Here is a 14631-nt window from a genome sequence, read left to right as displayed (position 1 = left end):
AACTGCATTTCTTAATTCCCAGTGAGTACATGTAGATACTGGCTTTTACATTATTTTAGACTGTGATGATTCTTCAACGGCCATGCATGAGAACATAATTTGATATTGCATATCAAATTTGTCTTTGTTATCCATGGTCATGGCCACTTCATCATAGTTTTGATTGTATATGGGCTCCCTACATTTTAAGGACATTGGTCCTACAGTACATGTACATTTACCAAGGATACACTGCACACGTTCTATGATATTAGCCTTCAATAAGCACTACATTGATACATGAGTTAGTATCAAAATTCATGCTGGTACATATCTCTGTCATTTTACTCTCATATTTGTTTTGTTTTGTTTTGTTTTGTTTTTTTGTTTTTGTTTTTGTTTTTGTTTGTTAGGGGGTGGTCTCAATAACCTTGATAGCAACAAAATTTATACTTGAGCCAGAAATGTTAGACACTCCAGTTAATGTGTGATTAACATGATGACAAACTGATAAAGGTGAATTATATTGATATTAAGTTTTGATAATTTATTCATTTGTTTATCCATTTAATCTTTCATTCATCCATTCATCTATTCATTCATACATGTATTCATTTATTCATTTAAGTATTTATTTATTTATTTATTTACTCATTCATTCATTCTTTTATTTGTTTATTCTTCTATGTATTTATTCATTTATTTATTTATTCATTCATTCATTCATTCACTCAATCAATCATTTAGACTTCAAGGGGAAAACACATTACACTGTACATCGGCATACATCACTGCCTTTGTGGTCATACATGCAGTGGACACGCTTTGCTCAGCTGCCATGATCAGTTGGTTGGTGACTTCCATAGAAAAGTCTGGATGGAACGAGAAGGTATCTCTGCGTTCAGGTAGCCCACATCGGGGTCATAGATGTGAAGAGGAAATGTAAATTCCTTCCTGTCGGGTCGATTTAAAAAAAAAAAGAAGGATGAAACAAAAATGAAAGTAGACATGAAAACGAACGAGGAAAATAATCGGGAAGTAAACACTAAATCCATCGTGTCAGATTCCATGTGCAGTATATAGGAAAAACTAACATTCCTCAAACCACACGGATCTAAGTTCTTGTTGCGTTATGCTTTGTTGTGAATTGGCGGATGACAAAGTAGGATAATCTTATGCAAATGAGTGAATCCTTTCTGTGAATTCATTCGGCGTGACACCAAGCGGGCATAATAAAAAGAGATTGTATGTTGATTAGTATATAAAAATAACCTTAAAGGGGATGGCTAGTAACTAATCAGTGGGAATCAGTGGGAATGCTGGAGGATGATTGTTCCAATCCTTGTGGGATTCATTCAAGAGTACATTATATATCTATTGTTGTGTGAAACTTATTTGCTTCAGAATGGTCTCATATTCAAGTAATGTGCAGATTAATGTTTCCAGGTTAGCGTGCCTGGTCAGTGACGGGGCATTAATCTGCACATTATACTTCAATATGAGACCGTTCTGGAGCAAATAATTTTCACACAACAGTGTTATAATGTACTCTTAAATGAATCCCACAAGGATTGGAACAATCATCCCTCAGCATTTCCGTTGATTCCCACTGATTGGTTACTAGCTATTCCCTTTAATTGTATCCACAAGAAAAGTAGCTTTTGCCAAAAGTCTCGCCAGGGCACATAGATTACAAGCAATGAGAGGTGAAGGTAGGCACTGCTAATCAGAAATATAATATTTATATCAAAATACATGTATATTCAATAATCTATCAAATACGTGGGGTTGTACACGTGTATGTATATCGAAAGCGTGTGTGAATTAATGCTATGACGGTAAGGGCCTCAAGCTATAGACCACTGTGTATATCGCATCCCGGTACACTGATTCATTTGACATAACCACGATTAGACTTAAAGTGAAGTTTATGGTGAATGAATATATCGTTTCCAAGATTCTTTGGAGGAATATAAGAAAGATCATGCACTGTTTTGAGCCACTGGTGAAGTTCCAGATAACTCGGTGACATTATATCGTTCTGAATAATTTCTTTGGGCCTGCGCCCCTTATAGAATGGTGTTATATTCCTGTCATCTCGGAACCATCAATGTCAACTATACTCTCGGTACATGGTGTACATGGTGTATTGTATGAGGAGAGGGTTTTTTCTTTTGCTGCACCTACTCTATGGAATTCTCTGCCAGACCCACTAGGAAGTCAGATGCCAACAGAAAATTTCAAACAAAAACTCAAAACCTATCTTTACGAAGTAGCCTATGATTGTTGAATTTGAAGTCATTTCTCAGTAGTCATGGTAGTACTGGCAACTCTGACCTATGTATATTTAAGAAATAGTGATTGTAGAGTAATAATATATTGTGCTTGGTAATTGTAATTTTTGTTGTTATATTTTGCATTGTGGTATAATTTGCTTGTTTGTAAAGCGCATTGAAATTCTTTTCAAGTCTGAAATGCGCTATATAAGAACTTGTTATTATTGTCTGACATAATATCTCAATATAATTATAATTTCCGATTAGCACAGGTCTTTGCTGCCTGTGAGAACTTCATGATCAATATCCACCTCAAGGAGTTGTTTTGTTGGGGGGGGGGGGGAGGGGTTTGCTAAATACCGGTATATTTCGTTTTCGATTGTGATATAATCCGGAGAATTAAAAAGGAAATCCACCCCGAAAAGGAATAAACTTCAAAAGAAAGAGAACAAAATTCCCAACAGAACGTTCCAAAAATGACAAAAATTGGATACGACATGACCCGACCTCATCTCACCTGTTTAGAACCACGAGCGCCATGTTACCATCTGGTAACTGGAAAGCGATATGCTCAACTCGCCTGTCTTGATCGGCCTCCGATCCAACCCGCAGGGAACCAGGTACCACAAATTTACTATAGGAGAATGACAGTTGAGAAACAGGAGGGAAAACTGACTCTTTAATTGCAATCATCGCAGGAACATTCAAACTTTCATTTATGTATCATGCTTATTGAGGACTATTAAAATTGCGTAATATAAGTCTCTCCCGGAATATCACCGTTTGAAAAGTTCTCTATTTCCATGTAATGTTTGACAATCAGTGGGTATTTTTTCTTTCACTATCGTTATTGCTCTGCACGTCGTCATTCTTGTCTTTGCATTTTTTTAATGTAATAAACATTCATAATTCACAACTGGTTACAATGTTATAAACTTCCTTCCTGATGCTTACAACAATCGCGAAAAAAAAGAATAGATCAAGAGTCTGTCACGTGGCAAGGGTAGCATTCTGTGCTATTACTGTTACCGATCGCAGGAATACTACTAGCGGAGTAATATTTCTGCTCGTGCCTTTCCACAGCTGTCAGTACTAAGTATAACTACCATTACTATCAGTATATTCTTCTCTTTTTCTTCTTTCTCCACAACAACCTCTATCACCTCCTTTAATTTGTCTTATTGTGTTGTAAAGCGATTCAAACGTTATCTGTTTGATCATCATGACCTAATTTTTGTTTACGTCACAATGATATCGGAAAGTGTCGTCATAATGCCATGAAGTAGCACCTGAAGTGTCCCAGATGGTAGTACATCGGCTGCTTGTAGAACACGTCGTTCTTGGCGTCCACTATGATGGGACTATCGACAAAGTTTCCCACCCAGTTTGGTCCTCCGATCAGGTCCAAGGCTAGGTTCCAGTCGATCCAGCCTGCGACCCAGTTACTGAGGTCCTAAAAGGCGATAAGATCTATTTATGTACTACGTTAAACTGTACATGTGCTGTTTAGCAGAAGCTTTAATCAATAAGAAAGTATAGAAAAGATCTCGCACAGAAATGTCGAATTTCGGCTCTATAACACACAAACACGCACACACAATTCTATTCATGACTACTCTTTATCTATCCTGTGAGTGCGAATGATGCCTTTGGTACACGAAGGGCAAAAGTAAAGATTGATCGGAGAACGCCTTTCATCTTCTGTGGTCAACATAGAGACTGTGTGATCTCACAGCTTGAGTCATGCTGCAGGCTATAGCATCATGCCTTTTTGGGTAGGTGGGGGTAGGTGGGGTGGGGAGGGACTAAAAGAGCTTGCACGGACAGATCTTCATCGTGTTACCACTATTCTGTCTTCAGCAGTAATATGTCTGGTCCTTGAACCACAAGTAAAATAAGTATTAAAAATCAAATCCTTAATATTGCTTTAATGATAACAGTTAAACCATGTCAATACAATTAGGCATTGTAACCTCAATAATGCTGTAGCTGTAGGCCTCGCCCCTCTCCCAGCTGCCAAGAATAACCTCCTCTTCCCTATTCAGATGGCCCTCGCAAGCCTCTGTGGCCAGCATGAAGTAGTCTGGATAGGCGTGGTGCGTCTCGTTCAGACGACTGGCGTCGACGATCTCGTCCCAGTACCAATGAATGCCGATACCAGAGACATAGGCTGCGGCCTCCGCATCCTCTAACACCTGTGTGAACGCATCCCACAGAGAAACAGTCAATATGATTGTAGTCACTATAATAATTATATACATTTTCTTATCGCTGAGTCCAACAGTACAAAGTTTATTTTCATTTTATCTTATATTTTTTTTACAAATGCCGTACAGCAATTTGCAACTCTTGCAACAGTCTACACGTGGTACCAAGAGAGCAGCTGACGATATTTGATATCTCTCCCTCTCTATCTCCCTCTCTCTCTCTCTCTCTCTCTCTCTCCCTCTCTCTCGCTCTGTTGATATAATCATTAGTATGAATACATTATTAGCTGCACATATACACATAATATATTCATAAACCATTCACACGCGACCTATAGCTGAACCGCTACCCATGCTAGATTAGTGAAGCATATGATGAGTTCCTGTACATGCGCAAGCTTACCACTTGGGCCCAGCGAGGCAGCAAGAATCGCTGGTCGTCCATGATGAGGAGTTTGAGGTCGCCGTGACCTCTCTCGTGGAGGGTGGGACCCAGGTCACGCTTGATGAAGTCCCGCTGGAGACTCGGAGAGAAGAAGAGGCATTGCCACTTGTAGTTTGGGAACAGACCCGCAGTGGGTTCGTTCCCTCCCGTCAGTCCCCACATCTCCACTTCATACTCCTGGTAGGCTTCCAAAAATCTGCAGGAGAAATTCACTGAGACTTACACTAAGACTTAGACTTAGAATAAGAATTGAGCCGCGGTCAAAGCGGCAAAACTGCGAAAAGTTTAATTTCGAGATTACTTCATGTAAAAAAAACTTCGAGAAGTTAAACGTCGAAGACACTTCTCAGAGTTTGCTCGTCCATTCACACTGGCGGCCAAACTTCTCAAAGTGTCAGTTGTCGATAAGCTCACGACGTTTCGGTCACTAGTCACTGCGTTCAGATTCCACAAACTTCGGGAAATTTTTTTGGGCATTGGGTAAATTTCGTTAGTTTTAGTGAGAAATTTCGCGAGAAGTTTCGAGATAAGTTTTCGAGAAGTTTGAGGTCGCACTGGCAAAACTTAGAGAACTTGAATTTCGCATATATTTTGCCAGCGTAACCGGGGCTTAAAGCCACTCAGGACACACAGGTCAGTGCATTACTGCACACCTTATTCAAACCGAAAATAAAAAAAATAAAAAATAACTTTATAAACACGTTTCTCTTTACTCAAAGATAGTTATTCTTTCATAATTATTGTCCGTGTCACTGCACCTTTCCTATAAGTAATCACGGCGGTGAATTTGATCTTGTTAGATGTGGTCATGCTAAGATTGTAACTCTTATTCTGAAATCACTTGGACTACAGATTGTAAAGAGCACTGTACATGTAGTATCAGTCATGGTGAAATACTATACGCCATCAACTCCTTTTATTATCGTCATCGCAATTAGTGGTAATGATGTGGCAGAATTTAGAAGTAAAATTATCGGAATTCATGGCGGCTTTTTCAAATCATATATCAAAACAATGTCTGTGTAGCGTATTATTAATTCTAAAAGTCTTAAGAAAGTACACTCATTTGGAGTTACAAGGCTAGAAAATAGACTTAATTTACATTTTATTTCATGTCACGTCTGCATGCTGATTGGCATCGAGATTCAGCATAGCTCTAACAAAACTCCTGCTAGTGGATAAAAAGGACTTCCTTGCAAAAAACCAAAAAAAAATACAAAAATATATATAATTATATATTATATATATATATATATATATATATATATATATATATATATATATCAGTGATTGAAATGATAAAGTGCTCACGTGTTGTCGGCGACGGCACCACCTGAGGAAATGTAACCTCAACAATACAATCATCAATGGATCACGATGAGAAAAATGTTGACAACGATGTGGATGAAGACGAAAATGTTAAGATGGACGGCCATGCACGATGGTTCTAACGAGAATAAAAAATGACAATAGTAGATATAATATAAGGCCTACTAATGAGGATTAATGAGAACTGGTTGTGAAATCAAACAGTGCATTGATTGATTGCGTTATGTATAGATCTTTTTAGCTGTTTTTTACCAAGGCGTTGTTGATCAGTAATGGCATTACAATCAGTGACTGGTAGACCTGTTTACGAAAAAAAAAAATCTTGTTCTTTCCTCACCGCTCAGCTTTGGAAGTATATAATCTTTATGGTATGGACCTACACGGTTGTCGTATAATGACTATATCGATACTTACGCCATTTCACAGTTATAACGCAGTTTTAGAGGTAATAATGCCAAACGATGAGAAATGAACCTGTAAAGGTACATTTTGAAGCTTCATATTGAAGGAATGAGTGACGTGCCAATGAGTATCCTTATCAAAAACAATGTTCGCGATTATGAAAATGACGTGTAATGCATTGAAACGACCCAGTCGACATGATCCCATTAATCAAAGAGAAAAACCTGTTTATTATTTACTTTGCAAAGTAGAGGGCCCACGTCTTGTAGTATTGTCCACCTGGCAGACCGTAGAGTCGTCCACCACCCTTCATCGCCCCGTTCGTCTTCATCCAACCCGGCGATGACCACGCGCTCCCGATCAAGTTCACATTGCGAGAGCTCATCTGTAGGGCACGCTTGATCATCGGTATCTTAGCAAATCGAAGCAGAAGCCATATCAATCCATTAATCATTCGAGAGTATGACAGTACATAAACTCTGTGGAGAATGACATTACATAAACTCCGTGGATTGAGATTCTCATGAGCTTACTCACAGACAATTACATGTTAAGAATCCGCTCTTAGTTAGATACTCTGTATTAGAAATTCAAAAGAAAGAAATCTTCTTGGGTCATTTTATGCGACACCATCGAGGAGTCTTTATCGAGTATAGATCATCATAATTGTGTACAGTCAGGAACCTTTGGCATTACCCGTTAATATTGAACTGCATCTAAGAAAACAGAAAAATAAAATTTTCGCTACTTTATCTCATGATGGCAATATAATGATCTTGAGAAGTATTGGTCAAAACATCAGTCTGGGAAGGTGACCACCTCGCTGGTCAAATTTAGTCTCAAAACTACCTGTAGGCCTAGCAGTCGGCTGACTGCTAGAAGAGTTTCAAATTGCTATGAAATAGACGGGTAAACTAATAGATATAATCAGGGTCGTTGGACAGCTGGATATTATACAAGTTAATGATGCACAGGACAGAGTGGATCGGTGAGAATTGGATGCGCGAGTTTAACTTTGGAAATGTTTGAACTCACGAGGGTAGAGAGTGCGTTTTAGACAGTTTCCAAAGTTAAACGAGAGCATTTAATTCTCACTGATCCACGAAACATGTCTGTGTATCATTCGTTTTATAGAATGGGACCATAAATACATGAAATTGAACCTTTCCCCCATAATGCGTCCGGTACACCGACAACACTGTATACAAGGCTAGAGCCATGCGTTCGGGTTTTACCGGACGCATGGCTCAGTGTGGATCAGTAAAAATCAATGCATGATGATTGACCAATCAGATGCAGAGATTCTAAAGCCCATTTTATAAATTATGATGTGGCATGAGTATATAATATACTAACTGTGCATCCCAGGAGACAATTTTGATTCAAGACGCCTGTGATTTAAAGCTTTGTAGGAAAAGGCAATCACACAAGGGGAAAAATCTACACCTCACCTTGTACACAATATCTTCCTCTTCTAAGGCGAACGTCTCTAGCTCGAAGTCGTCCGGTGTATCGGCGTACGAATACTCCCTGGTCGAGAAATCACAGCTGGCCATCGGAACCCGACCCAGGGTGTACTCGATGCCTGTATAAAATAAATGTGATAAGAGCACCGCGGTAGAATGGATTAGGCTCAAGACACGTGAAGAGCAGATTATTGGTTCGAATCTCTCTTCCAGCTCTTATCAACGTCCTTGGGCAAGATGTTATATCCTCTCTAACCGCGGTAAATAAGACAGCACTGCATGATTGTAAAGTCATCATAATTATGATTTATTATCATCATCATTATCATTGTATCATCAACAATATTAATAACATCATAAGAGAAACATAAGTGATCACTCAAAAGCATTGTATACAGCATACCGGTACTCTATGGATGGAAAAAAAAATCTCCTTGGGTTTTATCGAAACGTATCTCCTAAGTAAAAGCAGTTCTCTCAATTCACTATATTTAGTAATGCAACTTAAAAAAAAATACAATATCAAATGTATTTACCTGAAATTCATTACATCATTATTGTGGTTAAAACAAGTAGGCTTATGTGTCCCTAAGATATACAATGTACAAGATGTTATATTTCTTGTTCTATACCAATACTTGTTTGTAAGGGGGAAATACAAATTGATAGTGAAAGCGCACCTTTCCTCGGCCACAATCAGACGATTATCTTTTTTTTTTTCGAATAATAATTCTGCTGTCACTTTTCATGTTTGTTTGTTTGTCTCTTGTTCTTTGCTTTTATTTTCGTTTGTCTGTCTGTCTGTTTGTTTCAGACATAGATTCAGGTTTGTTTACTTTTCCTATGTGATTTTTTTTCTTCCCTTCTACTTCTTCTTCTGCTTGTCTTTTTTTTTTTCTTCTTCTCTCGTCTTCTTTTCATGGCGACTGACAGCATCAAAGGTTATTTACCATCCTCAGAGAAGTACGCCCTCAAGAGATTGTCTTGTGCAGGTGCCGACAGGTTGTAAAGGTTGAGTGCTGCCGAGTCCGTGAAGGAACCGCCAAAACCCAAAATGGATTGGTACCTGCGACTTTTGTCCACTGTTATGGTGATACCATCATCCGGCACTAAGAGAAAAACAACACACAGACACACAAACAAGCAAACAAATAAACAAAACAAACTAAAAAACAAAGATATGATTGAGAAGAGTTACCTTCAAACCAACCTGAACTACAGGTAACATAGATTTCGTGTCTCAATCCTACGTGGAGAAGATTACTATTTTCGATTTCAAGAAAATAAACTTAAATGACGCTAACGGGGTGACTTTCAAAATGATGTATAGTTATCGACTGAAAATACCATATTGTCATTAGATGAATTTTCAACTGTAACACATCGGTGATCTGAATGTGAGAACTTCAATTCTGCGTGCTTGTTGCCGAAAATGCTACAGCAGTATTAGCAGTATTATCTTCGAACGGATATCGGATTTTTCAGAGCATGAGGTCTCTAACCTAGTAAGGTGCTATCTACGGCAGATTGTATAATATGCCTTTTACTTCACACTATGACATCACCTGCTGATATCCTTTTAAAGTACCGAAAAGTTGACAATGACTGGCAAATTACACTATCACTTCTTTGTTACTTATTATTACAAAAAATGTCAAACAGCATAAGAACGTTAACCTACAGAATATTTGAAGGTCATCGCACTAGAATACGTGAGGGGAAATTGGCATGGAAGATGGTGGTTGCTGACAGTATTGACATTTTCGCTGAACCTCGAGTATTTTCATTTCATTTCGTTTCATTTTAAGCAGACAAATCCCATCTGTTCTCTCGCCCCAACAGAATGCACAATGACTATACGATGATAATAATATGCCGATAGCTCCGCCCTCCCCCCCCCCCCTTGCAAGAAACTTTTCGCCTAGACGCATTTGGAGAAGTCAAACACATGGCCTGCAAATCTCATGCACCTTTGAGTTTGATTCACGGAAACGCAAAGTTGAGTTTGATTCATGAAAGGCAATTACACTGTATTATAACTGCCGACATTTCATGCAAACACGCATAGTCACCATCATTCTGCTGCCACTTTGTGTAGAATCTGAAACAGGACAGATCCCATTGTATTAATAGAAAAAATCGAATTGTCAAAACATACCACCTCAGGCGAAAAACGATCATAATACATAACTGATTCGCATAACTGATTCGATTACGAATGATAGAGAGAACCCAAGTTCAAGACACAAGGCCATACCGCAGTCACCTCACACGTTTTCACTGAGCAGGGGACGCAGTACGTTTTTTCATGTTGGGGGACTGGAGGACGTGGGGTGGGGGGGGGGGGGGGCGGAGGTTCAAAGGTTAGTGGTACCCCCCCCCCCCCACTATATTACAGGAACAATAGGACGGAACCCTTAGAATTTCATGTTTGTTGTGATTTTTCCTCGATTTTCGGTCGATTTTCCCTTTTTACGACAAGCCAAAAACTTACAGCCCCGCACCCCCCCCCCCCATTCCGCGATTTATGGTTTTTACACACGAAAGTCTAAACACCCCCTCACCATCTCGAACCTTCTATTAAAAAAAAAGGAAAAAAAGAAGCTGAAACAATTTCTTTGTGAAGTTGACTGAACTGTGTTGAACCCCTTTGGGAGATTACTAACATAAAAAGGTTTTTGCACAAGATCATCTCGACATTTAGAAGTCCAAGCTATAAAGAACATGTGCACCATATTCATGAAGTCCTCAAAAGAATGGAAGTATATTCCATTGCCCGAATGCATATTTCATGGCTGCATTCTATAAATTCTGATTTACTTTTTAGCGGAGGTGAAATATCTCCATGTGAGGAGACGCTGTATTCAACAGATGTCATTTTCAGGTATTAATCGGTGTTATTTGTCCTTACCTGAACCTACGACTGTCCACTTCAATATGTTTCAGATAACATAGGCACCACATTAGCGCACTTGCAGCTATGCACATTTACATTATTGGCAGGAAAAAAAATAAAAGGGACCCACGTTATCATGAGGTTCCACAGAAGGGTTCTGCATGGCACGAACGATGTGCTTTTTGAAATATCAGAGCCAATTGTAATGTGTTGAGTGATGTTATGTGACATACAATTAGTGAAATCTCATTCCCGGTCCTTCCACTTTTGGGATGCCATTGCAAGCTACTATTATAATACGCGGGAAGGGAAGGAGAAGGACGGGTTTTGTTTTATTCTTTTTGTTTTATTTTTCTTTGTTTTGAGAAGAGAGATTTTAACATCAAAGTGATGCAATGGAGTCTACTCACGCTTAAAGGGATGGTACAGTTTTGGTTGTGAAGGGACTTTAGGTTTCCAACGTTCTTTTGATTATTATTTTTTTAGATAATGAGGAAACCTCTTATGAAATATGAAAGGACGTTGACTTCCCAGAGGAATTGAAAGTTTATTTGATGAAAATTGGTTTTGAAATGGCTGAGATATCCAAAACAAAGTGATCCTAATAAAAGGTGGTATGCACCTTTTATATAGGATCGCTTTGTGTTACTTTGTTTTTGGATATTTCAGCCGCTTCAAAACCGATTTTCATCACACAAACTTTGAATTCCTTTTAGAATCGTATGCTCTTTCAGATTTCACAACTTGTTTTCTAAGTATCTCACCTCAACCAATACTATTTTACCATCCTTTTAACGGCAGAAATTATCATTATGACCTACAACAACAACAACAAATAAGAATGTTTGCTTGATTTTAACTGTTTGCTTGATTTTTGTCTTACGAGCGAAGTTCCTGATAGGGTACTCCTCCTTGTCCAAGCGATAGCCCCTCTTGCCAGAAGTGAAGACTACAAAATTTCCATCGTTGAGAGCGTACTCTTCGATGGTGTCGCAGAAATTCGCGGAGCACTCGCAGACGTACGAACTGGCGTCGGGAAATTGACGAAACACACAGTCGCTGTCTGAGAAAACACAGCGGAACAAGCAAAGAGAAGAGGGAAAAGACACGACTAGTCAATGCATGTAACACTTAAAGTTTTGCTCATGTCTGACTTCAGTGAGTTTTGTTGCAGTTTTTCTTGTTGTCGTTGTTGATGTTGTTTTGTCAGGGATATCAAGTGTTAAGAATGAAAAATGTGTTGCCGTATGATTTTGCGCTGACAGGGTTTATGCAGCTCTTACTTTTTACCAATGATATTTTATTCCTCCATCAAAGTATGTACAACGGTGAAGCAGAAGACTTTAAGTTTGAACACACAAACACATACACAAACACACACACAGACACAGACACACACACAGACACACACACACACACACACAAACAGAACACACACACATAAACACACGCACACATTATACTAGAGGCCGAACAAAGCTGACTATACTAGCACTAGCTGAAACAATATCAACCAAAAAAAAGAAAGAAGAAGAACGGACTAAGCAAATACAACCTCAACTCAAACTTTTAAGGAAGAAATAGCTATCAAGTGGGGGGGGGGGGGGGGTTCTCCTTCTGTATACATTATATATGTATCTCCCTCCCTCTCCTACAAGAGATACATTGTATGACAACGGACAAAATGTCGAATGTCGACGTATATCATTAATAATACATATTTCTACTAGTGAAACGTGACGCCAAGAAAACAAAAAAAGTGAAGGAGTGAGCATGACACATGCCTCTCATTTCTCATTGCCAGACTTCACTGTATGTAGGAGAACATGCATTATCAAGTTGTTCTTTGTATCGCATAGTTTTATTGGAGTGTGTAGTGTAAGACGTCGGGAAGAAAACACCATGTGACATTGTATGCAGCGTGGGCACTATTACACACGAGGGATCTGTGGTAAAATGACCGCATGGACAACATATTTCACCGTTGTCAGAATGGGAGAAGAGGGGAGATATGTGTCGCTGACAAATTTGAAGACTGAGAGAGAAAGGTGGTGTTAAAGAGAGTGAATAAATGATAAGAGCAGCGTGTATCAGATTTTGAGAAATTCATTGTAGGTGAAGCTGCGAAAGTCGGTGTAAAGATGTATGATGAACAAAAAAAAAACAACAACAACAACAAACAGAACAAAACTCCGAGTAATCAAAGTGTACTTCTTTCTGTTTGATAAATGGGATGGGTTAGTGAAATATCAATACCAACCTACATCACAATACTAATCAGAGTGAGGCGGCATAAGATGTTAGTAAACTATTACTTATATACCCCTCGGCAAAAGAGAGAATGCATAAATTATACCATGAAAGGCTTGTGGGACTGACTTTGACATTTGAACAAGCTTGTGTTGTGTTTATCAACCATATTGATAAGTGATTACGACAACCAATTTAATGTCAAGACAAATTCATATGAAATTAAAACCTAGATGTTAATGTACTTTTAAGATCAAAACACTTAGCACTTGATGTTCTTCCAGCATTTTTTCTCTTAAATCAAAACTTGTTATATGTTAGACAATGATAAAGGAGAACCTGAATATGATTATCGTATAGATACCTTCCTCTGGTTTCGTAATCATTGTATGTATATAAATTTCTCGAAGTCAGTTGGCGAAGGCAGGTTGCCTTGATAAGATATAGACGTCAGTTTCAGTATCAAAATGCAAAAAAAAAAAGAAAAGAAAGAAAAACACAATTCAAGATTAGTATTACAACAGTTACATAACGAATTCGAATGTATCTACGTGTAAGCAGCAATTTACTTTTGAGAATGTCCGGCAACCGCAAAAGAAAAGGTTACTGCCCGAATATATCGAGAAGTTGCTGGCAATTTGTGAAAGAGTGATATGGAGTTTAAATCAACAGTGTCTGGATATTGTCTTACAATCGATACAAATTCCTTACACAGAGAGAGAGAGAGAGAGAGAGAGAGAGAGAGAGAGAGAGAGAGAGAGAGGAGAGAGAGGGAGAGAGAGAGAGAGAGAGAGAGAGAGGATGAAGTGATAAGAGAATGGTGGCAGAATGTATCAAGCAATAATTGTCATGTGCATTCCGAGGCACACTGGCTCTGTATTATATACAGATAAGGCTAATCAGCGATCGAGTGCGTATGGAATCAATCAAACTATCCATCTTATCATTATACACATTAAAAAAAGGAGAAATCGGTGAACCAAAAGTGCATGATTTTCAGACATTCACAACATATTCACACACAGTAACGCCGAACTAGTAAACAAAAACAACAAACAAAAACAGAACAACGAAATACGCTGTTCACTGTGGAAGCTGGCCATTATGGTTAATAGATAAAAAGCTGCGAATAATTAGGTTGGCAGAAAACACACAAACTCTCTCACACACACACACACACTCACACACTCACACACACACACACACACACACACACACACACACACACACACACACTAACACTAACACTAACACTAACACTAGCACGATAGACGCATTGTTACAGGTGCTTGGAATATCTTCACTGAACAAAATCGAACAATTTGACTGCGTTACAATATTTGATATCTGCAAACAAAGGCAAACTGACCAGAAAGTAGTT

The 14631-nt window shown here is 38.6% G+C and overlaps 1 protein-coding gene across 1 annotated transcript; it reads right to left on the bottom strand.

The window, feature by feature from the left end:
• Positions 1-821: 821 nt before the first annotated feature.
• LOC139740458 (lysosomal acid glucosylceramidase-like) lies at positions 822-14353 on the bottom strand. Its single transcript, XM_071651055.1, has 11 exons — positions 14329-14353; positions 12490-12540; positions 11884-12063; positions 9055-9213; positions 8090-8223; positions 6878-7050; positions 4866-5103; positions 4229-4450; positions 3545-3708; positions 2773-2889; positions 822-933 (listed from the first exon to the last, which is right to left on the bottom strand). Exons 1-11 carry the CDS (start codon positions 14351-14353, stop codon positions 822-824), a joined length of 1575 nt encoding a protein of 524 aa, XP_071507156.1.
• Between the last annotated feature and the right edge of the window lie 278 nt (positions 14354-14631).

Source organism: Diadema antillarum, unplaced genomic scaffold (genome assembly GCF_040938485.1).
Source record: "Diadema antillarum isolate AM-2024a unplaced genomic scaffold, OU_Dant_1.0 seq00000854_RagTag, whole genome shotgun sequence".
NCBI classification, from domain to species: Eukaryota; Metazoa; Echinodermata; class Echinoidea; order Diadematoida; family Diadematidae; genus Diadema; species Diadema antillarum.
This window is presented reverse-complemented; position numbering and strand designations above follow the sequence as displayed.

Coding starts and splice junctions, on each gene's coding strand:
- LOC139740458 (XM_071651055.1), bottom strand. CDS start 14,353: ATGGCCAGCTTCCACAGTGAACAGC. Junction 5,104..6,877: donor TGGGCCCTCTACTTTGCAAA/GTAAATAATAAA, acceptor TTTCTCCTGCAG/ATTTTTGGAAGCCTACCAGG. Junction 3,709..4,228: donor ACAGCTACAGCATTATTGAG/GTTACAATGCCT, acceptor ATCGCCTTTTAG/GACCTCAGTAACTGGGTCGC.